The 25,766-nt window shown below is 41.9% G+C and overlaps 3 protein-coding genes and 1 long non-coding RNA gene across 4 annotated transcripts in view; 3 read left to right on the plus strand and 1 right to left on the minus strand.

Moving 5' to 3' along the window:
- Positions 1-5,487: 5,487 nt before the first annotated feature.
- Positions 5,488-11,876, minus strand: LOC111229019. Its single transcript, XR_002665388.1, has 4 exons — positions 11,796-11,876; positions 11,043-11,150; positions 9,748-9,810; positions 5,488-5,638 (listed from the first exon to the last, which is right to left on the minus strand). It is a non-coding gene; the product is annotated as an uncharacterized LOC111229019 (long non-coding RNA).
- Positions 7,003-8,625, plus strand: LOC111229017 (C2 calcium-dependent domain-containing protein 4C-like). The gene is made up of 2 exons (XM_022755168.1): positions 7,003-7,752; positions 7,902-8,625. The coding sequence occupies exons 1-2, from the start codon at positions 7,003-7,005 to the stop codon at positions 8,451-8,453; spliced, it is 1,302 nt and encodes a 433-aa protein (XP_022610889.1). The 3' UTR covers positions 8,454-8,625.
- A 208-nt stretch (positions 11,877-12,084) lies between the features above and the next one.
- LOC111229071 (protein fem-1 homolog A-like) lies at positions 12,085-15,772 on the plus strand. Its single transcript, XM_022755235.1, has one exon. It carries the CDS (start codon positions 12,243-12,245, stop codon positions 14,094-14,096), a length of 1,854 nt encoding a protein of 617 aa, XP_022610956.1. The 5' UTR covers positions 12,085-12,242; the 3' UTR covers positions 14,097-15,772.
- Positions 15,773-18,814: 3,042 nt separating this feature from the next.
- The window catches only part of LOC111229172 (receptor-type tyrosine-protein phosphatase S-like), a 65,874-nt gene continuing 58,922 nt past the window's right edge, over positions 18,815-25,766 (plus strand). The window contains exon 1 of the mRNA XM_022755381.1: positions 18,815-19,152. The gene's annotated coding sequence lies outside the window, so the exon portion shown is untranslated. The remainder of the gene's footprint in view (positions 19,153-25,766) is intronic.

The raw sequence follows: 25,766 nt of genomic DNA on the forward strand, positions 1-25,766 counted from the left end.
GGTCTGTATATGTGATAATCCTCAAACAAATTTCTCGAAATAGCTCTGAAGATCAATGATGAGCAACACAGAAAACGCTCTCTCTTTAGCTGTTCGTGCTTGGTGTTTGTTTACCTTGGTGCCCAGCGGCCTCTAACCAGATGGGTCGGCTGTCTCAGAGCCATAGAGAGGATATCAGTACAGCAGCAGCAGAATGAGCCAATCCACACTTATCCGACAGTGTGTATTCTCTGCTCACTGAGACACTTACAAATAGGTCTACAAGCGAGGTCCTCCAGACGAGCAGCACAAAGTAATGTCACATTAACTGAGAATTAAGGAAAGAATGTTACATAATAATATTCAGCTGACAACATAACATGGACTTTTTTCAATGCACTAGGTTCCCTATATGCTGTAACACTGCTGCAGTAAAACCAAACTGTTGATCGCTGTAGTTTTACAGACACTGATGCAGACACCAACAGTTCATAGGCATGCATTTAAAACAGCTCATAGTTTAAGCATAACCCATTAACTCTGTGAAGTGCAGTCTGGATAGATAAAGTGTAAGATAATATTCACCACATTAATATTCACCACAATATTCTGCATTTCTACATACATGTGCTGAATATTGCAAAGGGAAGTGTTTGAATTCTTTCCAGACTCGATCTGATCCTCCTGTATCAACATGACTCAACTCACTACCATCCTCTCATCACAGCCTTAGTGGGGGCCATGACTCACACTGAAAGCTTTTGACTTTATTATGGGCTATTATCTTATCTGCTCTTATTACATTCTATATGATAGACCATGATTACTGTGGTCCAGCAATGTAACATTCCTAGTTTCCATCCAGTCGAGAAGGAAAACATTGTAGGTTGGTAGAAACATACAGATACAGACAACAGATATACTGAAATACACTGAATAACAACTGCTTAATGTGATAATAATAAGGCTTGTTAAAAGGACTAATACAAACTCAGCAGCTATACAGCGTCAGATGAAAGATTTATTGAAGAAAAAAAGAAAATGTGCAAGAACTATGGCAGAAATGAACAGAGTGATCAGCTACAGCTGAGAAAAACAAATCACTCTAATGTTAATAGAGTACTCCATTGATTTAGCGTTACACTCCTGTCACACTGTTGGACTCATAAAGGACAATTAAAAAAAAAAAGTCCTAAATTTGATGCAGCAGAAGCAGAGATGTTCTGCTTTTTACTCCATGCATTATTCTTCCAGCAGCAAGCCGCTCTGCCTAACTGACAGGCTCAGTGTGTGTCTTGTGGTGTATAATGAGCATATAATTCATTGGAGAAAATCATCAAACGTCTTGGCAGACATTCAAAAATATTGGTGGTGTTTCCCATCATCCCCAAGAGTATTTTTAGACATCGAATGGATCAGAGATCATAGCAACTCTGTTCCGTGTGTATAAGTCATATGTATAATAACAAAAAAAACATGGAGACAGACATTTTTACGTGACTCTGGATTGGAGGATTGCTATTAGAAGTGAAACAATAACTACATTAAATCAACCTACCTGAGGAGTTAATGACCCTACCTCATAACAATTAGTATTGATATTCAAAATATTAATATTAAAGACCAGAGTATGGACACCCTTTGCCTTCAGCACAACTTTAATTCTTCTCAGATTAGAATCAACGTGTTGGATAATTATTTAGACCATTTCTTTGAGAAGGAACACACTCTCTTTCCTGAGGTATGAGGTGGGAGGAAAAATGGACCTCACCCTGCTTATTCATGGCCAATGCTTTGACTTCTCTGGATCAATTTGCTCAATTACAAAAGCTTTCAAGTCAAAGGGGTGAGTGGCTGCAAGAGCGGCAGCTGCAGAGAAACCATGAACAAAACGTTATAACCTAGACCCTGTGTCTGTAGCCGCGCTAGCAGCTCCGCGAGGTTGTACTTTGCACTGAACACAAAGTAGAGCTGAGGATGATGAGAATATCATTAGTTTGGCTGTTATCTGGTCATAAACTAAAATATTGAACAAAATTAAATTTGAAACAAATTTATGAGACATTTCGATTAAAAGCCACAAATGTTTTACTTCATGGAGACGCTAGAGGAAAAGTGAGGGGATCACCAATGTCAATAGTCTGTGCCATATCTCATCCAATAATCTCTTATCTAGATCAGTGACACCCTAATACATAAAACCGGTCCAAACCAGGGATGAAACAGTCAGCAACAGGTTGCAGCAGGTAGAACTAAAAAGCAGAACCAGTCAATGAGGACATTTAGGAACGGCAGAGAAGAATGACACACTTGCAGCAGAAATAGCCCACACTTTCCCCACTGTCACACACGATTGGTGATTATTTGGATCAGCTGGTGTTCAGCCGAAGTGACGTGCGCGGTTATGTGTGTGGAAACAGATAGTTACTGTAGGTCCTGAAAATAGCCTACAGCACAGACCTAATTGGAGCAAGAAATGGTGTGTTCGATCCTGTAGGCTGGGTTGGAGAGGTTGTGGGAAGAATCAGAAGAGTGTGGAAGGCCTCATTAAAAACAGAAGCACGCCAGCCTTCGTCCAATTAAAACGGACAGAGTCACATTACTTGCTTTCTTGGATGTGTGTGACTGCATGCACACATGTTCCATACAGTACATGCAGTGGGTTTATTGATTTTATGCTTGTGTTGGAGAGAATATTACATGAAGAAATCATGATATAGGAGATGAATTCATTCATCATCCATTTCTCATATTTAGACCATCACAGGAGAAGGTGTGATTCATACTGTGTGGCACTTCTTATATGTGACATTTTGATCGCAGACTATGAATAAACTATGATTAAATTATCAAGTAACAAATTAACAGTGAGTCGCACTCAACTCTGCTTACGTCGCTTTTTCACACACTTTGGCATCTGTCAGTTCTGGGTACGCACTGTCTGCACTAATGTGTGGTTATGTGGTTGCCAGTATTGATTCATTATACATAACTGAGTTGCAGTCTCTATTTAATTAATGAAGATATAACATTCATGTGAAGCCTTCAGTCTTCTCCAGTGGATGCAAGACAGTCAGGTGTAGATTAACCATGTGACACTGTCCAGGTCACATTAGGTATTGAATCTGCTTTGTTATGTTATAATGTTACTCGTTGTGGCAAAGTTTGGATGCTTTTATGGTTTTAGTGAACCTAAAAAATATAGAAATGTGAATACAATTACATGCACGCAGTAAATTTATATGCATGTTCACCTGAGCAAATTGTGAGGATGTGATAACTTTTCTCTAAATGAATTCCTTTTTGTGCCTTTTTTTCCTTCTCAGACAATTTATTTATTTTAATCTTCAACACCCCTGATTTTCCAGGTTTGCAAAAAAATAAAATCTGAAATGTCTGACATGTGCCCTCATCATGCAGGGGATACGCACTTTCAGCTTCACCATTCTCTTTTCCTCTCCACATGGACTTTCAGTGTTGTTTTTAGTGTGGTGTAATTTTAGCCAGTTGGTTTAGGGGCAACAGAGATATGCATTTCTCCCATTAGCAACAGTAAGTAGTTGACTGGTTGAATGTCTAAATGGGCAGCTAGACCAGTGGATGAATCATACCCCTGATGTTCTAATCTAATGGTTCACTAATCTATAATTCACTGCAGTCTATTATCAGAAAAATAGCATGAATGGAAACCATTTGCATAAGTATTTTGAACCCTTTATTCTTTGCACTTAGAGCTCCATGCGCACACACCTGCATTTCAGCCACTCAAGCTCAATTCGGTTGGTACATCAGTGAACTGGTATTTTCAGGTTTTTTCGATAATATAGATTTTTTTTTGGTCACTATTTTGTATAGTGAATGGAAAATGCAAATCAAAAGGTAGATTATGAGACAAGTGAGTGGAGTGTTGTCTTTGTTTGCAGTGAACACAGTATCCACTCCTATTTTTGCAGCAACATATTCCCCAGTTGTTGAACTAAGAGCTGAGAACAGCTCTTTGACCAACAGCTCAGACTGCAGTTTAACCGGGCAGGTGCCAGCTATGAATGATACTAAAGTGCAGAGTAAAACAGAGCAGTGCTCTCAGTTGAAGGTCCCCTGGTTAAATAAGGTTAAAGAAAGATGCTATACTACTGAACTGAAAATGGGAGAAACACCTTTTAATAAAAAAGGAGAGAAAGGAGAACGGTAATGTAAAATACACAGATTACTCTTTCAAGACCAAAATACTGTGTGGCGTTACAGGCAGAAAGATTGTGCACATTCGTAGACAGCTTGTGTGCACCAAGCAAAGCAGATCAGACTCTGACCGCAAGGAGAAATAAGCAGGAGAATACCAGTTACGAAACAAACAAAAAGTAGCCACAGCGCCTTGGGAACAACAGTGTGTGAAAATACAATAAAACAAGTTTTAATGATCCTGTCATATAATATAGGCCCACAATCAAAAACAAAAACAAACTAGTAGTGTGTATCTGCTTTATGCAAATATGTGAACATACTATAGATGCAGAGGGGAAAAAAATAAAAGCACGGAGGAATCATGTTTGCAACTGGTCCAGTAAAATGGCCTCACATTTTGTTGGCCGTTTTAAAAACCCTGCAGAACATTGACTGGTCCAAATGACTCCTACGAGATGGCTGCTCATACCATGACAGATCCACCTCCATGTTTAACACCTGGCAAACGACACTGTGGGTTGAACGCATCTTTGGCTTTATCCAAACAGAAACTGGTCCAGATAAAAAACAAAGACAATTAATCAGTGCATATTACTTTTACTTTGCTCTGTTTTTTTTGTCCTTACATTACATTACGCATCATTTTAAGCACGACTTGTGCAGAAATTAATGGAAAGAATGTTTTTAATATAGTATCATGGATATGTTCAGTTTTTAATTTTGTAAAATGTAGCAGTGTTTGTGATCAGATCTGCTGTCCAGCCAGATTTGGGCTGCCTTATGTTGTTTTGAAAAATCCAATAAATAGTGACTGTCAGGCCTTATTTCACACAAGAGATGCAGCTCAGAGTGATTAATAACAAGTCAAACAACTTAAAATAACTGGTGTCACTTCACTGTACATCTCACAATGTAGAATTTAATGAGTGGTTTATAACACCAAAATGTATAAGGACATTTTGAATCTTTAATAATGTTCTATTAATCATTCAATTAATTATTTGGTCTATATATAAGAAATAGTGGGGAAAAAATCAGCATTGATTTCTTCAGCTTGTTTAACAGTCCAAAACACAAAGATATTCAGTGTGCTGTTATGTAAGATACAGAAAAACAAAAAATCCTCACAGTTAAAAGGTTGGAACAAAGAAATGTTGGAATTTTTATTTCTGAGGAATGGGTTGAAAGGATAATCCATTATCAAAATACTTCATTTTCTGTTGATCAACTCTTCAATTAAGCAACAAGTTGCTTCAGGTCTGAACTATGCATTAAAGATAAAAGGACATTTAAATTTAAGTTGTTTTTTTTTTTAAGTGAGTTTTCAGTAGGGCCTTAAACAGCTCATTTGAAGTTGCTGTCCTCAGATCAGTGGGGAGACTGTTCCAGAGTCTGAGTCCAAAACTGAAGACGGCAGCTTCACTGCAGGTCTTTGTCAGAGTTTCTGGCACAGCGAGCAGCAGAGAGTCTGAGGGCTCTGTGATGGAAACATCATGGCAGCACATCACAGTCGGTGGCAAACACTGGGATTTGAAGAAACTATCCAAACTATTCAAAGACGACTTATTTGGGAGAGCTGTCAACAACAGATGCATAATACTACTTCAACTTCATATAACTAACTCCAGCTGTAGATTGTGGTGACAGTTCTTTTGCAGTCCATTTGTCATGGTGTTAATATTAATTTGTCGTTGTGGCATAAAGACAAAAGCTTTCATTATTACTGGTAAATGAGTTAAGGTAGATCCACCAGTAGTTTACCACCGGGAAGTCCAATTAAGGTCTCTGTGTGTTTGTATCACAGGCAGAGATGCGCTATCTGGCAACGAACCGATCTCACGTGAGCGCTAAATGAAATCACAGTGACGCTCTCTTTAAAAATCAATGAGGCGTGAGATATGAAACCCACATAATCTGAAGCACACTGTGGGTGATGAAACAACAGCCTTTAAATGAGATTCACCCCCCACCAACAACCCCACACCCCCACCCCACACACACACTCCCTCTCGTGCCTGCTCAGGGAATAGTTTTATGGTAAATATCATGGGAAGGTTTCACAACCTTCTCATTGGCTCAGAAGTCACAGACTCCATCATATAAAGCGAGTGTGCCCGTTCTAGCAGCCTTTTCCCGCTGGCAAGCGTTTTGGATCACACTTGGACTTCGCCGGACGGGAAAACACCTTTTACGCACAGAGTGCTTGGAGAGGTTGCAGGCGAGCGCACGCCGGCGATCAGTTTTTCAGAAAAGGAAAAGAGTTACACAGCCAACAGGTAGGTATGTTTGATGTTTGATTGCTGTTGATTGACTGATTGTTGCATCGCAACCGTAGTTTATGCGGCTTTGTTTGAGAGAACAAAGTTATTTGGACTCACTTATTTAAATGATTTCATTGCGTAATTAAAATTTTAGAGAGTTAAAGTAATTTTAATTTGAAAAAATAGCAGAAGTTGGATTTGCTAAAAATGCAGAATTCAATAGCAGCTCGTTTCAGTCGTTTAGAGGACAATTAGACGGCTATTTTAATCACCCTATGTTGCGCAATATTTTTTCATAGATTTAAAGTGCTCTTTGGAGGCGCGTGGACACAATCAGTGTATGAATTGTGAAAGAAATGTGAGCTTCTTAACTCTTCATTCCTTTACTTGACTAAACTGTTACTGACTGAGGTGTAAAAGGCACATTTAGACTAATGTTTGTGTCTTATTAGGAGAAAGGATTAGTAAATCTCAACAAATGGATGTTGTGTCAGTTTGTTCTCATTGGATGTGATGTCTTCTCTTCATGCATCACTTTTCTGTTCACAGACAAACTGTGAGCGGAGGCATCTGAGTGGGCATGTGGCTACTGGAGAAGCTCCGTAGCTCTGTGGAGAGTAGTGGGACAAAATCCCAGCCCCCGCAGACGGCTGAGGCCATTCCTGTCTCTGTTTATGCCAATGTCCTCACTCCAGATAAGATCCCTGATTTCTTCATCCCCCCTAAACTTATCTGTTGTCCACCAGAAGAGTCACTTCCCTCAGAACCTCAGCTCTGCTCCACCGTGCGACCCTCCTCCTCTGATCATGCCATCTGTAGCCAGAGCCCCAGAGCTCGGAGCAGCAAGAACCCCTGCAGCCCTCGTCTCTTTTCCCGCCTGGGGGGAGAAACACGCAATCTGCAGAAGTCAGCCAACCGTCACATCATCCAAATAGAGAGTGCTGATGAGCCAGGGGCCGGATCTGTGGACAGGGTCAGTGTTGAAGTCAACACTAATGCAGACCCCCAGTCACAGACTGCAATGTCCCTGTCGTATGTCCCCAAGGCTCAGACCTCCTATGGGTTTTCAACCTTGGTGGAGTCTCCTCACACCCGGCGCAAGGAGAGCCTGTTCCACAGCGATCCCAGCAGCCCACTCACCTCCCCGAACTCACAGAGGCGCTCCCAAGGGGGAACTCTACTGGCCCCGGCTGACTCCAACCCCTACCGCTACTTCAGTGGTGGAGAGAGTGACACCTGCTCCTCAGCAGAGTCATCACCTTTTAACTCCCCGCTCCTGTCCCGCTCTGCCTCTCTCCTACGCTCCATTACCCAGGAGACACAAGCCAAGGTGAGGATTTCTGTTTCTATATGTCTGAGTATATGAATTAGCTGTTAGAAAGTTATCAGTGAAGGTGTTCTAAAAGTGTTTTCCTTGTTTGATTCGCTGTGAGCCTTCTTTTTGTATGTTTACTAGTTGCCATATCTCTCTCCCTCCAGGTGTCTCGTGCCAAGCGCTCCCTGGCGCGCCACAGTTCCCTCTCCACTGATGAATGCAGCTCAGCAGACAACAGCCCCAACATGCAGCGCCGCCGCATGCGCTGCCCTCCCTCTCCTGCCTTCCGTGGATGTAAAAGCAGTGGCTCAAGGGGCGCTGCGACGCAGCTCCTGCAGCGCGAGCACACCGTCAACCTCCACAAGGGGGGGACACTGAGGCTGAGCACTCACTACGACCCGGAGGCAGCTCGGCTGAGGGTGCGCGTGCTCACAGCTGAGGCCCTTTATGACAGGCAGACGGATCTTAAAAGCATTAACTGCTGTGTAGCACTCTACCTGAACCCTGGCAAGCAGCAGAAACAGAGGAGCACCATCATCAAGAACAGCAGGAATCCAGTGTTCAACGAGGACTTTTTTTTTGACGCACTGCCCCAGGCACAAATAAAGAGTCTGGCCATGAAGATAAAGGTAGTGAACAAAGGAACCAGTCTGAAGAGAGACGTGCTTCTAGGAGAAAGGGAGGTGCTGCTCAGTGAGCTGCTGGAAGGCCTCTAGGGAGCCCCTGTCAAGACTTCGGTGAAAACAAGCAGCTCCACATCTTGAAGTCCCTTTCTTCTCTGGCTACCTTTTTATCCCTCTTCACCGATCTGATAAAAACTGGACAGGCGAGAGCATGCTGATGACAAGGGAGTTATATCTTGCACACTGTGTTATGTACATCAATGGACACAAAACCTGAGCATTCTGTAGAATTAAAAGTCCCACTTTATCAAGTTGCCAGCACTAGCTTTTTTTTTTCAGAAGTCAGTCCAGGTCAAACACACCACCGTTATTTACGTGCTTACCAGTAAATTAGCAATGTGAACAGTGGATCTGCAGTCCATGTTTGTGTATTTTTCTTCAAGTATTGAGTTACAAAAGGTGTTGCCTTCTCCAATGAGCATTGTGATGTGGCACAATATCATATCAGCTGTGATGCACTAATGGTCCTGTTTAAGCTGGAGCTGTATTTTTGTAATGATGCAGTAAGATTACATGTGAGTTTTTGCACGTTCCTGTGGATGCCTCTGTGTACTTGAAAGAATTTATATTTGGGAATTAGATTTTAATTGCTAATGGATGTAATATTAATATGACTGCCGTTACGTGATATGCTTTTGAACTTACAAATAAAAACACTAAACTCACCCTAAACTTACCCTGCAGCTTTGTCTCAGTGATTTTACCCTCTAATAATTCCTTGGGATCAAGAGCAAGCCCTGGGAAATGATTTTAAACCCTCCTATGCCCGCCTTGAGCTCTCCATTTTTGCAAACAAGTCTGAGGCAGGGTCCTCTGAGACAAGCACGGGCTGGGTGTCATTTGTGAGGCTTTTAATCCTGGTTCTCCGCACACAATATTGTCTCTGTGTGCATTCAAACTCCCTGTTTAATTTTAAAAACACGTTTCCTATTCAGACTGTCCTCTAATGAGTTTCAAATAGTTATTACGGATGGCAGGAGGTACAATCATGGCAAAATCGCTCTCCTGAAACAAATGTTGGCACAAGCTCTCCTGCATACAGTGAGGTTATATCTTGATTTATGTGTTCAATCTTTGAGTTGATAAATGGATATTTGTGCTGAGGATATGGAAATAGGGAGATGCACAAGAAATACAAAACACCCTGTAGTCAATATTAATACATTTCTCAGGCGTACAGGCATGGTCCCACTGCTTAATACAGAGAAATATCTGAGTGTGGATCCTATGCCTCCTCTACTGGTGAAGTACCAGAATGACACTTCACTAAAGCCTAAAAAAATAGCCACTCTACCTTTTTTATGGCATATTTTAATCAACTACTGACCTGCCCTGGGTGACGCCATTCTTAGCTGTGCCCATATACCCCAGGACTTGTGCTGCCATGACCCTGAAAAAGAAAGAAAAATATATTTCATTAAAAAATGCAAACACTCTGAGAACACTCGCAGGCTTATAAGCCCTCGGCTGATCTGCAGCCAGCTGCATTTGATTATAAAGTACTGAAATAAGTCACAACAAGCCCCCACATGGGACACATTCATCTGTGAGCTTAAAGAAGATTAATTTCCCACTGACTTGAGAGCAAAGAGATAAACTGGTGAAAGAAAGTTAAGTAATTATTTTTGTCTCTGCAGACTTGGTGAGGCAAATTATTTGAAAAGTGACTGTCTAATAATCTTTGAATTAAGCAAATCATTAAGTAAAAGGTCAGCCTAAAGTCATAATCAACAGATTCATTTGAAAGTGATTTTTCTTTTCTTTTCTTTCTTTCTTTCTTTTTGTCTTCCATTGCTACTTAAAGGCCCTGAAAACATACTTTAAAACAACATTTTCTGCCAAAGTTAAAGCAGTTTTGGTTATTTCACCACAAGAGATTTCTGTCTGTGCTGTTTTATCTGTGCTCTTCTCAGTGAATTGAAGTGGACATGCTCGGTTGGAAAAAAAAAAGCTAATATCACATATTTTTGTACACCAATCAGGATCTAGCATGTATTATAGTCAAAACCCTGATGACAGTTTTTGAGTTATTTGCTCACAGCTCAAGCACAGCCCAAGCATCCTACAGATTACAACTAGTGATTGATCAAACTTTAATTCTGGCACAGTAGTTTGACACTTCCTGAATTTCCTTTGCACCTGACCACTTTTGCACTATAAAATCAAACAGTGCTGTGTATTCACAATATGGGCTAATGTATATTCATAAATGAGTGAACATTACACAAAATGTAAATTTATTCCAGGTTCAATTTTGTTTTCAACCCTTTTTTTTTATAAAGAGGAATGAGAAATCTCATGCTTTGGCATGACTGCTATCGTGATCTCTGTGATTCTATCAGCAAGCAAAGGTGTCATGTCATTACACCAATATTCAAATCCCCAGAAGTAAACGTATTCTATGAATTTATAAAATATTCTAATCCTTCACTGCTCCACTCATCATCAAAAGCTTCAATGCTGCACACCACGCTGATGTTATGCATAGAAAAGCAAGTAGATGACTTTTCATACTGTGGAGAGATGTAGACAGTAAAGTCACTATCTACATTCCAGTGAATGTAAGGTCTCGGTGTTCATGTACAGCATTGTGCATGTCGATATTCAAGTCAGTATTCTGACCTCTGTCTTTGTGTAGGACGATAGAGTCATGTGATCTCCTCAAGACTCTTTAAGATGTTCAGATCAGTCATGCGTGTTTCCAGCTTAACTCCTAGTTGCAAAAATATCCTGTAACAAACACAAGGTCACCTACATGCTGTTATCCTCCCAACATTTACAGCTAATCTGCCCAAGAAAATGCTCCCAAACATTATGAACAGTACTGCTGTAATGGTGGTGTATGGTTTACCTCAGCCACCTTGTTTTTTCACCAATGTGATTTACTGTACTGCAGAAGGATTAACCACCTACTGATGCTGGTAGTAGTGGATGATGGAGGATGTTTGCTCAGAAGGCAGGAGACCTCCTTGTGTGTGAGATTCAGGTTACTGTCAGTTGAATGTGTTGTTTTAGCTGTCTGCAGCCTGTATATCATTATATAAAAGACTGACTGAAACTTACTATCTGAAATCACAGCTGCAGGTTAGGCTAGCTAGTAGTTGTTGTTTTTTTATATCTCTTTTTCTGTGTGTTACTCAGTATGTCAAGCAAAAGAATAGCTACGTGTTCACCATCATTGGGATAACACAACTCTAGAGGCTACAGTCGATAAAACAATATCTTTAAAAATGCACGAAAATAGTTGTGTGTTCATTTCCAAGTAGCCACACAGTATTGGAGGATTATATGAACATCATTTTCGGGGATATCCATAAGAATTCTCCTTTCTAATGCGCAGTTTTTACGTTTTCACAGTGATGAGATGCAACTTACCATTTAAACTGAGCACTCTTTGAGAGGGTGTATTTGGTTTGTGAGCCGGGCACCAACCGGCTCTTTCTGTCTACACTATCTGTAGTGGTGGCCCTCGTTGATCCGAGCAACCATAACAAACGAACCCATCAGCTGGTATGCCATTCAATTCACCTGCACCATGGGAAATGTAGTTTTTTTATAAAGTGGCAAGCGGCTCGGTCTTGGAACCGGGAATTCCATCAAAACTACGTCACCCAGAATGCCTCGCTGAAATCGTAAACATAGACCTGTCAAACAACACACGCCATCTTGACAGCACCCTCAAAATGGCAGAAAGATGTGAGCTAGAAACCGAGTCCAAACTAAGACTCCTGCTCTCTGTTATTTAAAACCAGACTCGCCAGTTTTGACAGAAACGAGTGGTTATGGGGTTGGTGTCCAGCGCGGCAGGACACAGCGTGTAAAATGGACATTACGACGGCGGTTTTCAACGCGGCCAGAGATGGTAAGCTAAAACTTATCCAGAAGTTGCTGAGCAACAAAACTCCTGAGGAGCTGGAGGCTTTAGCCGAGGAGAAAACACAGGGAGGAACTCCTCTGTTGATAGCCTCTCGATACGGACATTTAGAGGTTGTAGATTACCTCCTTGAACACTGTAAAGCTAATGTTGAACTCGGGGGTTCCGTCAACTTTGACGGCGAGACCATCGAGGGGGCTCCGCCGCTGTGGGCGGCTTCGGCAGCCGGTCACCTCCCTGTGGTCAAGACTCTACTGAAACACGGTGCCTCAGTGAACAACGCAACACTAACTAACTCAACGCCGCTCCGAGCTGCCTGTTTTGACGGTCACCTGGAAATCGTCCGCTACCTGGTGGAGCACAGAGCTGACATGGAGGTCGCCAACCGCCACGGCCACACCTGCCTCATGATCTCCTGTTACAAGGGCCACAAGGAGATAGCCAAGTTCCTTCTGGACCGGGGTGCTGATGTCAACCGCAAGAGTGTGAAAGGAAACACCGCCCTCCACGACTGTGCTGAGTCAGGTAGTCTGGACATTATGAAGATGCTGCTGAAGTGCAATGCCCGCATGGAGAGAGACGGATACGGAATGACCCCACTCCTCGCTGCAAGTGTAACAGGTCACACCAACATTGTGGAGTACCTGGCCCACCAGCCTCGCACCTCCAGAGAGGAACGCATTGATGCACTTGAACTTCTTGGGGCTACTTTTGTGGACAAAAAGCGAGACCTCTTGGGGGCAATGAGGTACTGGAGAAGGGCTATGGAGCTGAGGCAGCCAGGGGACAAAGCTGGATCCCTGGCCAAGCCTCCACCTGGTCCCCCAATCCCTGCCTATGGCTGTGCGCAGGAGGTGAGCACAGCAGAGGAACTGGAAGCGTTGATCACAGACCCAGATGAAATGAGGATGCAGGCTTTGTTAGTTCGAGAACGCATCCTGGGGCCATCCCACCCAGACACCTCTTATTACATCCGTTACAGAGGAGCTGTGTATGCTGACTCAGGCAACTTTGAGCGCTGCATCAGCCTGTGGAAATATGCATTAGACATGCAGCAGAGCAACCTGGACCCTCTCAGTCCCATGACAGCCTCCAGTTTCCTGTCCTTTGCAGAGCTCTTCTCTTTTGTTCTTCAAGACCGGGCCAAAGGCACCTTATCAACGCGCATCACCTTCCATGATCTGATGACCGTGCTGGGGAAAAGCGTGAGGGAGGTAGAAAGAGCTGTGGCGCAGAAGGACAACCCTCCAGAAGCTCCTCAGTTCACCAAGGCCCTTTCCATCATCCTCCATCTAATCTTTCTGCTGGAGAAGCTTGAATGCAGCCCAGAGCAGGAGCACCAGAAGAAGCACACAGTGTACCGTCTGCTGAAGCTGAACCCTCGAGGTCGGAGCAGCTTTACCCCTCTCCACATGGCTGTAGACAAGGAAACCACATCTGTGGGCCGCTACCCGGTGGGCCGCTTCCCCTCCCAGGCGGTGGCAGCGCTGCTCCTAGAGTGCGGTGCAGATGTTGATTCACGTGACTGTGAGAACAACACGCCACTGCACATTGCTGCTAACAACGGTTGTCCAGAGATTATGGCACTACTTATGAAGGCTGGGGCTCACTTTGATGCTACAAATGCACAGAGGAAGACAGCCTACGAGCTGTTGGATGAGCAGAGCAGCGGGCACCCGGCCCTCTACCCGCTGAACTACGTCACCCTTCAGTGCCTGGCAGCGCGTGCAATTGAAAAGCACAGACTGCCCTACAGGGGACTTATCTCTGAGGAGATGGAGGCTTTCATTGAGCTGCACTGACTTCCACTCCACACTCTCCCCTGATGAGGAACCCCTGCACTACTCTTCCTGTTGTCCCTCATACTTTACTATGACCTGCCACAAACATGTCATTCTCTTCATCTTTGTCTCTTTTGGCTTTGACTGCTTTGCTCCTGGCCCCACCAGCCTTGTGTCAGACCAAACCATAGCAATAAACATCCAGCCTCTGGGCTTAAATCTCTGTCTGAAATCTGGTCAGTTATCGCTTTATTCTAACTTTAAGTCACGTGGACTTTTAAAGTGATTGTTGGCTTCCACTGCTATTTAAATCTGGGAGAAACATCAACATGATACAGGCTTGAATGCATTTTTTCCTACGTTTCTCCCACTAAAAAGGAGAGTTACGGTATGATGGTGCTTGTGTGTGTTTGATGGCGGCTATACTGATTGAGAGATGGGCTTTAGTGTTACTGATAGGAAGCATCTGATCAAACTAGCCAGATAACATGCATGAAAATGAAGAGTGGATACGATAGCTCACGTGTTGTTTTTGCACATTCATTCAGAAAGGATGTGTTTGAACAAACTCACAACCCAAACTCGCCTGCTGGAAATTTTTGCCTGGCTCTACGTGTTCACATATACCATCTGCCATGCTTCTTTGGTATGAGAAGGTGTTGAATTTACTGTGCCAAATGTCAGCCATGGAGCTATGTTCTGTTACAGACTGTAAACGGGTGGCAAAATGAAAAGAAACTAACTTATCTTCCAAATGATTAGCAGATGTAATAAACTGAAGTGGGGACATTCATGAGAAACATAGTTCCAGAAGATCAGCAGCTCGAGTTGTTTGATATTTCAGACTGTGACATGAATGACAGCCTGCAGAGCCATCATTTGAAAGACTTTTACTGAGGATGAGTGGTGACACTGTTTTTCTAACACTCCCTGGTCTCCACACAGACGTTTAAAACCTATGCAGTTTGTGAATCCTCCGATCAGAGGCAACGTTTTTTCAAGCAAAAATTCACTGCATAAACAGATTTTACATTATTCTTCAATTTTACATGCTTATCTTAACATGATAATGAGTCGAATCTGGGGCTGCTTCACTGACAATGAAGTAGTATCTTCTGAATTTATAAACTAAGAATGTTTTCTTAAAATTTCTGCCTATGTCCAAATGAACAGGAAAGAGCCTAAACTGTGCCTACATGCCTTTACTTCTGGGTAATGTCACCATTAACAAAGATATTCAATTCATTGTCAAAGAAGCAGCTTCAGTAGTTGGACTTAGGTGGTGATAACAACAGAGCTCACACTCTGCTGTTTGTATCCACGAAGAAAGTCACAAGTTAAATGTCCAAAATCATGTTTTAATTCTGTTTTGGAGTGGATTTTCCCTTTAACCTCAGATGCAGTTTGCAGAAACAGAACAGATGGCTCTCCGGCCATTCCTGCATCTTAGTCTTATTTTTAATAGTCTCTCTTTTGTTTATCTTGTGTTATCATGAATGTTTTATTTGTCTGTCTGTGCTAAGCACTACAAGTCGAATGCACACTGAGAAGCTCTATAAATCCTAAATAGACAACTTACATTCAGGCTATGAATTGTTGCTGCCTTTATCTTTCTCAACTGATTCGTTTAACTGATGATAACTCAAGAACAAAAGTGTGTTGGAGATACTTGAATAAAATTCAGTATCACAACAGGATCTGTGTGATTGTGTGTGGCTGATCTCAGTTTTGTTGTGTCTTTTCCACATGCAGATTCTTAGTAGAAATTTATGTGATTTAAAAAAAAAAAAAAAAAAAAAAAGTATCTGAAGTATCTTTAAGTATCTGAAAAAGAATCTCCTTCTGTGCTCTTCATCACTAGTTCTTTAGCTTGAGTGCTGCTGCTTACGAATGCAGCATTTGCATTAAGAGCATCATTACATATTTAGATGGATTGAAATTGTTGCAATAGCAGGACATGAAAACCCTGCCACTTCATCAGGGCAGCCAGGTCTATAAAATTACTTTATTTAGAGAGTGGAGGACACATTATTTCCGTCTGTATACTAAGTGTTACATTAGCACATTATTAAAAATAATCAGTGCCCACTTAATTCAGCTCTTTACACCAAACAGGCTTTCCACTGCTCTGCTCACATAAACTTAAGGACACAGAAATAAAGCATAACAGAAACTTGATCTTTCTGAGTCCTGCACTCTTCAAGTATAAATAGAGTGCAATTAACGTCACTGCTGCAGGGCAGTGGTAGAGACAGGGCACTTACCCTGCTAATTTTAGGGGTCTTTTGCCCTAGCTTCAACTCTGAAAATGGGAATACTGTAATGCTATACAGTCAGGCAGGTCATAGGGTGACTGGCAGAGACAGTGCACAGACGGCAGAGACAGTGCACAGACAACAGAGACTGCATTATCCAGACAGGAAACAGAAACAATCCGAGCTAATTAATTTATAGATGACAGTTGCTGGAACGTTATCCCAACCTAAAATGTTAATTAAATGCTTTTGTTACTGTTCATTGTTTCGGTGAATGTGACAGGAGTCATGTTGGCAGAGTTAATTGAGAAACTCCAGCTATTAAATGGGGGCTGAATTGCTTGTGACACCATGTATTCAATCTGCTAAAGTGTCATTGTAGACAAAACACAAACAAACAAAACAGGAGGTCTTCTAAGGCTGACTTGACCTCTGACATCTCTGGAGGAGGAGCCTAGTGGTTGTAGTAATCATATTTAGACTTAAAATATTAACATTTGAAGCAGATATCAAAGAGAAGTACAATTGTTGATGTTGGGATGAACAAAGAGAACGTGTCTCATGTACTCCATATAGGAAGGAAGTGCATCCCTTCACATGTAAAAATGTTCCAAATATTTTTGATATAAAAATGATTTATGGAGCGTTTCCTCTGCCAACAAAAGAAACATACAACAGACATACTGGTATAGCTCATCCTGGATTCAGGAATCTTTTGTGTTAATGCTTTCCACCTCAAGTAAATGAAACAACACATAATGGTAACTTCCCACTAGATGTCAGTAGCAACAAAGAAAATCAATCAGACTGGTAGCCTTTGTCCCTTGAGGACCGTGTGATAGACTCAAAAACTGTAGCTTCCAATTACCGTCAGAAGTGATGGCAGTTGGTTAATTTTCCTGTCTCTTTCTCCCACTCTGTCAAGCAGTCTTTGTGTCAGAGAGTGGTGGAGAAAGAGAGAATGAGCTGTTGAGAATGACTTTTACCAAGCCATTAGGCAAGGCTGAATATGCAATTGTAATGTATCTGGATGAACAAAAAATATATATATATCTTGGTAGACAGAGTTGCTGACACTGAGTCCGTGTGCAGGGAGCTGCAGGAGGGTCAGCAGAGAGGTCGGAGTAAAGCCTCCTTCATACAGACCTGGAGCATCATGCCAACCTCAAACACCACACTCCAACACCTCAGACTTCGCCCTTGTGGCGGTGGTTTATGTCATGTTGTGTGACCTAAATATGACCAAATCCTTAAAAAAAAAAAACAAAGGCCAGTGTTAGTCTATGTAGCATCTTTAAAGAGCTGATTTTTTTTTTTTTTTTTTAAGTTTCATTTTTATTGATATTTTTCAGCAAAATTAGTGTTGACATGGGGAACACAATAACTGCACTGGAACACAATCTTTTACATATGCCCATTTATAGGCTACACACTGTTCTTATTGTAAGGTAAGAGTCAGGTACATACCTTTCATTCAGTCCAGTTATTCTTTGTTGGATGGTTTGCCCGCAGCCATTTCCATCCAATGCCTTTCAAAAAATAATTTAAATAGATAGGCTACTCATCCTTTATCAGGGATTTTTGCCCTGGCATAGTGGATTAAAATTAAATTAATCTCTTTTTTTTTCCAACAGATTTTTGGAAAAGGAATCAGCTTGATACAAAAAGTGCATTTGGGGATGACATTCAGTTTATCTCACTGATATGAATGATTGATTTATAACATTGAGTTTAACATTATTTACCATCAGTTTCAACAATATCTGAGCATCATAACCCTCATTAAGGCAGGTTTTGTTGCAGGGCTGTTGGATTAGACTGGATTGGCTTTGACAGGCGAACATATTAAACTGGCAATTTAGTGTAGGTCTTCCACAGAACAAATAAGGTGAATAACTCCTTGCATCCGTTGTCCTTAACAATAAGTATGTTGTTACCCTATTCTATCTTATTGTATTATTTACCTCCTCTGGTGTTATTAATATATTCCCATAACACCCCACAGCAAGTTATGTTTGACCTGCAATATTTTAGAGTGTCCAGCTATAATTATAGAGGGAGTTCTGCACTGTAGGAGCTGATATGGGGCTCTGACTCTGTATTCATGCCAGCAGCTATGATTAGACACTATATTATGGGAATCTACGGGGTTTCAAGGTGCTTATCTTCATTTGAGCCCCTGGGGAGCAGAGTGGAAAAATCAGTCACCTATACACAAGACCGACCTACCTCAGCAGCCACCTCTTTTGCACCAGTCAGCGATCCGGCCAGAGGTGGAGGTGGTGGTGGTGGGGGATGTGGGGTGGTAATGGGGGTAATAGAGGTGATGGGGGATACGGTTGCTATTGGAGATCTTGCCTGCATCACGTCATGTATGTGAGGGGGGAGGGACAGAGCACCGGTGGATGTTTGATAGAAAGAGAGAGAGAAAGAGAGAGAGAGAGCGGGGAGGGGGAGGAGAGGAGAGAAGAGAAGAGGGAGGGAAGGAAGGAGGAGGGCATTGAGGAAGAAGGCAGGGAGTATCAATGACATCAACCAGCAGTATCTGAGGCCGCCCGACCAGCAATGCTCTCCCGACAAAAGGGCTGAGGAGCAGCCGTGACCCGCTGCGCTCCCGAGAGGTCGGTCGACATCCAGGACGGTGGAACGGGGGCACCGGCGATGTGTGCATGCATCCTCCACAAAGACAGACCTTTTTCTGAGTGGAGCCCTGCTGCCACTGGATTACATTTATCCTTGCTGTTTCCGGGGAAGCTTCCAGCTGCAAATCCACCCACATGAATCTACCAGACAGAAAAGAAGACGGAGCACTTCCTACCAAGGTAACTAGCTTCCTACATCCTTGTACAGTTGATGTTTGCAGCCGTGCACCCCACCCAGACGGCTTATTTTCACTTGTCGAATAGCCTTTCGGAAACTAATGAGGTAAGAGTATATCCCAGCCGGGATGAAATTTCACCGTTTAGCCTCTCTCAAGGGCCGAGTGTCTTCTTTGTATTTTTCTCTTTCATCCCAGCATCACTTGAGAGTTTGTTTCTACCGTTTGGGTGAAACGCAGACCGCGGGGCTGTGCAGATCAGGCTGGTTGGCAACAGCACTGTGAGTGCGCGTCCCCCTTCACCCCCCTCCCCCCTCCCTCCTTCATTGTTGGCTGGGCAGCATGAGGGACCCGGGCACACTGGCAAAGCCTTTGTTCCTCATCCACTCTCATTTAAAGTGGCTTCTTTCTGATGGCCCTTTAAAGCTCTCTCAAGGTAAAATGAGTCTTGTGTTAAGTCAGATTTTTTTAAGTCTCAGAAAAAGACAGAGAGAGAGGTAAAAATATAGACAATAACATTGCAGAATAAAATGCCAAACCTCATGAAAAAATAAATAGAGCACATGCATCTGATAGATTTGTCAAGGATGTTTAAAAAGAAGTCAGAGGAAGCTCTAAGTCTGAGTGATATTTCAATGATGCCACAGCAAAGTGAAATCCCTTTTATGATAATGTCATTCTGATCACTTTTTAGGAAGCCATCACAGACAGTATAAATCCATATGGGCTATTATACTATTACTAATATTAGAGTTATTTTCTGTTGGTATTGTAGGCACCAGGTGGCAAAACGGATGGACTTATTAAGCAAGACTGTTTTCTAGACAATAGAGTGGCGGCTGCATCTGCTACTCTCAAGCGATACTTAAAACAATCCCATCTGCACATATAGGCAGTGTTTTGTTGCCCATAGACCTCTCATATGACTATAAATATACGCAGCAGGATTTGCTGTTAATGCAGCCACTCACGCGTACAGGCAGAGTGTAGTTTAATGATACATCGATTCATCCTGACACATTTTCCGAGGGCTATTGCTTGTTTGGGATTTAATCATGTACACTTCAAATGCCTGTTTAGGTTTTCTGTATTTCCGCTGTGTGGCCTGTGTAAACTGGAAAATTGCACTGTTGTGGTGAATCCGAGGGAGGTCTTCCTCCTCACACACAGATGGGGAAATTTTCCCCGGGGCACCGTGCGTTTGCTGGTTATTGTTCCAGACCATTTCCACATCCCTAATTATTTTAATCAGTCATTTTTACACATGGATTCCTCTCTTTAGTAGACCCCCAGATTTTTTTTTAATCCTGTCTTTTCAGCTCCACTCCCTGCCTAACAGAAGAATACACAAGGCACACCAGCTGCATGAAAGGGACAGGGATCTAGATATTTGCATTATTTTAACAGGGAAAAGTCATTATGTGGAAGCAGAATAATTCAACTGGCAAATTTTCTCTTTCTGTCTCTGGGAAACAGATCAAATAGTCTCCTCCATGAGCCGAGAGATGCTCGGCCCCACAGGTATTCATCTAGGCACTGTTCAGAGCAGCAGCTTATGAAATCAGTGATGGCATGTACTCCCTTAAATAGCATTTCACAGGGTTCAACTATAGGTCTCAATGGTTTTCTGCTCCTTCCAAGTGGATACCACTGTAAGATCCATCCAGACTTGAATATGCCAGATGACGTGTGCTCCCACTGGTGCAGCTTTGGTTTCACGTCAAAGGCCTCATTGAAGTCTTATTCCCACATTCTCACAGCAGCCTCACCCTACCTGCACCGCTCTCTGCTTTCCCTCTTTGTGTAACATGTTATGCCCATCCATGGATTTTGTCAGAATCTCTGTGAACGCTCTGCATTGGCTTTGCTGCGCCCGTCAGCTGGAAGGAGGGAGAACATCAAGGCGTGCAACTTTGATGCTGGGAGCATAGCCACCTGTATTACAAGCAGACGGAAACTTTGTTGTTGTCTAGGCATTGATATTAATTGACCTTTTCAAAGCTTTCCAAACACAGAGCTTTTGCTTCTCTTCTTGTTTATTCAGAGGCTGCTGAAAACAGTGCATACAGCATGCAGAATGAAGTCATTAAGGCTGGGCATAGTTAAAATTATTGTAACAGTTTTAGGAACAGTACTTTTTCTGATGTCGTTTTATATATTTCTTGACAAAAATGAAAATATTGAAACTGATGTCAAGTAAGGCAATATTAACTATACAGATCAAAATAGCAAATTATTCTCGAAAGGCTTTAAAAAGCATATGATACCTTCTATCCTTAGGCTTTAAAAAACATATGATACCTTCTATCCTTGGGATACGGATAGCAATTGTAATACGGAACATCCCCCAGAAGAAACCCTTTAATGGGAAAACGTCAGGAATATTTCTCTTCCTGGACTACACTTACAGGCTGCACAATACACAACACAAACGAAATCATAATTTTTTATTTGTTAATTTAACCTTTGTTAAACCAGAGAGTCTCTTGAGATATATTATCTTTAGTAAGGCTGGGCAATAAATCAGCATTATTGTTTATGGGCTTTCAGTGGAAGCACATTATGATATATGATTATACTGTTTTATTGTTTTACAAAATTCTGGTGGCCAGTGAACTCTGAGCAATTTTTAATTTATTAATGTTAAAAATAAGGAACTGAGAAGTTTTCTCTGATGTAATACTGAGCACAGTTCATTGCACTTGATTCCAACCAAATCAGTCAACCCTAAACTCTGTGGTGAGAACACACATACCGTAGAAAACATGTCTGTATGGAATTCATATTCTGCCACAAGTAAGAATGAGTTTGTGCATCATCAAATATCAATTGCATTAGACAAAACTTTTTGCACACGACTGTATAAAACAAAAATTGTTCTTGCCACTGAAATAATGTAGACAGATGTAAGAATAAGAATTATATAAAATTATAAGAATAGAGCACTACATGGTCATATATCATGATCAGTAAATCAGTAAATGATCATCCGGTTAAATTTCACACAATTTTTACTGCCATTATATTTATCTTGTCATTTCAAAGTAGTGCAACTTGCAAATATACAATAAATAACTGTAAAAGTCATGTGCAAAATTATTTAGGAAATCTGATTGAATTATCACTCAGATCTGGCACCTATGGTTATGGTTTGCCTACCTTTTAGCCTTATTTCAACTTTTTGGTACTGTATTGTAGTGTCTGATCACTGTTGTAACTACTTGACTGGAGATGAACTACAGTATATTAATTACATAGATACATAGACAGGTCATTTATGTGTACATAAAGAAGTACTGGAAAGTACCTGTACCTGACAGAAACTCCACTAGAGCCTGGTGGTGCAGACCCACCTCAGTCTGTTGTTGAGGATTTCTATAGTGAGCCAGACCCATAATTATCCTTTCTTCAGTCAGGAGGTCATCCGCAATTATGTGTGTGTGTTCATCATGTGTCTGTGTTTCCGTGTGCGCATATGAGTGAAGGCTAAGAGATAGGTTGTGACTTGACTGATGCCCTTCTCCAGATGAATCAGAGATTCTGATGTGTCAGCATGGATGAATAATGCACACTCCTCCACTACCCCTCTTCTCTTCCTCTCTTCTCCACCTCTTGTCTTCAGTCATTCGCCTCTCTTTTCATCACAACTGCCACATCTGAAGACATCTTCACCTTCCCTCTCACCCCTCCCCCTCCCCCTCTCCTCCCTCATGCAAAAGAGGGCAATCTTTCCCCGCCGCTGTCCTCTGGTCAACCCTCCTCTCTCTTCGTCAGCGGCTAATTCATTCTTCTCCTCCTGAATGAGATTTCGCCGTTGTCTTTTTTCAGCCAAAGTTTCTCTCCTCTGCAGACGTCGCTGCACATTACATGACGAGAAACATGTTCCCTGAGGTTTTCCTTCTGCTGACATTTGCACTGAAAATGGTTAAATGTGTTGATGTACACAGCTCATTATCCAATCATGGGAGGAGGAAGTGCAGCTATTGACTGTGTTCGACAGTTACATCCCTGACTGACAGGAGTCATTATGAGGGTAGGGCTGACTGACAAGATGGCTGACAAAGCAGAAGACAAACTACCTAATCAGAACTTGGAGAAAGTGTGGGCACCATGCACTTTGAAGTGTACAGTTAGCTGCCAATAAATGTTCAAACACCAGAATATTCTATGCACCTTGCTTCTAGCTCTTGACAAGTTCTCAAGAGTATTTTCGATTCTTGGAGTGAAAAACACCTCTTCGGTGCATACATAGAGAGCTGGATGAATTAATTTGGGCTGGATTTTTGCCAAAATAGTATTGAGACCTTGCAAGACATGAAATGAGAAGATTTTTGCTTGGCATTGCTTAATTTTTGTGATGAATATGAATATGAATGCTATAGAGGATAGCAAATTGTATCTATGTACCTTTTCCTACTAAGGGCCATTATATCAGTGTGTTATACACTGTGTGGCAAAAGACAGCATATAATTAGCTTAACTTAGGTTTCATAGTCCTGTGTGTGAATATGTCTTAGTTTTTAGCCATGCTAGCGGCATGGCTGTAGGGATGGCAGTGTCCGTCTGTCAGTCCGCCTCTTGGGTCCAGATTTAAATGTCTCAACAGCTCTTGAACTGTTGAATACTAGTGACTTTGGTGATTCTCTGACTTTTATCTAGCCCCATTACGGCAACAAAATGTCAATTTGTCCAGTACTCTGAAATATAGCCAAAACCCCATAAAACTAATGGCATTCCATCAGCATAAATTGTACTTGTGTTTAATGCTAATTAGTAAATGTAAGCATTCTAGCATGCTAAAGTAAAGGGGTACACTAACATGGTAAACATAGCAAACATTATACCTGCTTAAGCATTGTAATTTTGAGAATATTAGCATACTGATATTATCATGTAGCTCAAAACACTATTGTGTAGTACAGGCTCTCAGCATTCCTGAGACTGTAAGCCTCGCTTAAAATTTCTTTATCTGAGTAATTCTACATTCTAATAACTAACTACAATTAAGATTTTTTCCTCTCTGAACAAGTAGTTCTGATGCCTTTAATTGCCACCTGTCTAAAACAACTGTGCCCTGTTGTAGTCAGCTCTACAGACCCAAGAAAAGAAAAGATTTTGGCGTGCCTCCATATACCTGTTAGTGAAAGAACATCTTTATTGCATCAGTGAAACAGCTCTGCTCCACCAAAAGACCTTTACTGTGCAGGATGGAAAAGTGACAACTTCCAGGAAACTTACAGCTCTGTTTCATCATCACAACTCACAGATAGAAAACTTAAAAGCTAGAAGATTGGAGTCCCTGCGGGGTCAGTGGGAAATATTCTGCAGGCTGTGTGTGTGTGTGTGTGTGTGTGTGTGTGTGTGTGTGTGTGTGTGTGTGTGTGCAGGTACATAGCTCTCAAATACAGCCTCACATTTCTTTTGTGGCATTTCAGTATTACTCTGTCTCCAAAGCACACAGGATGCCACGTTAGATGAAGTATTTGTTTGACGGAGGTGAGAGTAATGGCTAGTCACTGGTGGAAAACATCCGTGCACAAGTCTGTTACCCCTTGACAAGCATTTCATCTCTTCACTTACCGAGACACACTCTCCGTCTGATTTCAGCAATGAGACGGAGGACAAATGCATTTTTTCTACCCCATTACTCCTGTTTTCAATTCTATTCACAACTTTATCGTCCCTCAAGGAGAAATTCATTTGGCGTCACAAATCTCATCTCCATCAGGAAGTCATGCAATGGCTGGTTAGTGAGAGAGCTGTGAAGACTGGTCGCCTGTGTAGCACGTAAATAGGATTTGTTCACGAGCATACAGAGCCCCAGAGATCAGTCCTGCTATTGAATGGTGAATTCCTTAAGTGAAAAGCCCTGTGCCAAGTTGCCAGTGATCAGCATCTCTGGCCATATTTTTATGCTATAAATTTACCTTTAACAAATTGCCAAACAGTAAGACTGTGAAAGAGTGTGAAATGTGTGTTAATTTTCTATAGATGATCTCACTGTTGTTGCAGAACTGTGTTGCAGTTGTGAGATAATGAGCTCTCAGTGGACGCCATGTCATGTGACCAAAGTAGACAGGTGATACCATGGCAGCACAAATACACAGGAGAGAGTTGGATCCTGGGCAAACACAACAGTGTGTCTCCAGAAAATTCACAAACACCTCCCAAAGGGACCGGAGATATTTTACATAAGCAAAGAATGAGTAAAGGGTTGCTTCAAGATTACAATGAACTAGAATGATTGTAAAACTGTGTAGATTTGTGCGAGGTGTGTGTTTGTGTTTGTTATGTATGTTGATCGCTCACAAAGGATGATATTCACTCAATAAATCAATATGAAGCCGAATCCATTTGAAGATGTCCATGGAGCTTACGTTAATGACATCCCCATTGGATAATTGTATATGACTGATCTATCAATATGAGGTTATTAAAACAGAGCACAGTGTTTCTCTAGGCTACTGTTATCACTCTCATGATAAGCTTATCAACAAGCTCTCCAATCTGCTTTACACAACCCGACTTTGTCTGCTGACTGGTGTGTAGGTTGTGCTAAACAGCCGAAACAGGGAGGCAAAAATGGCTGGCATGTCTCATTAATGAAGCACAATTGAA

The sequence above is a fragment of the Seriola dumerili genome, unplaced genomic scaffold (genome assembly GCF_002260705.1).
Source record: "Seriola dumerili isolate Sdu_G_001 unplaced genomic scaffold, Sdu_1.0 BDQW01000226.1, whole genome shotgun sequence".
NCBI lineage: Eukaryota > Metazoa > Chordata > Actinopteri > Carangiformes > Carangidae > Seriola > Seriola dumerili.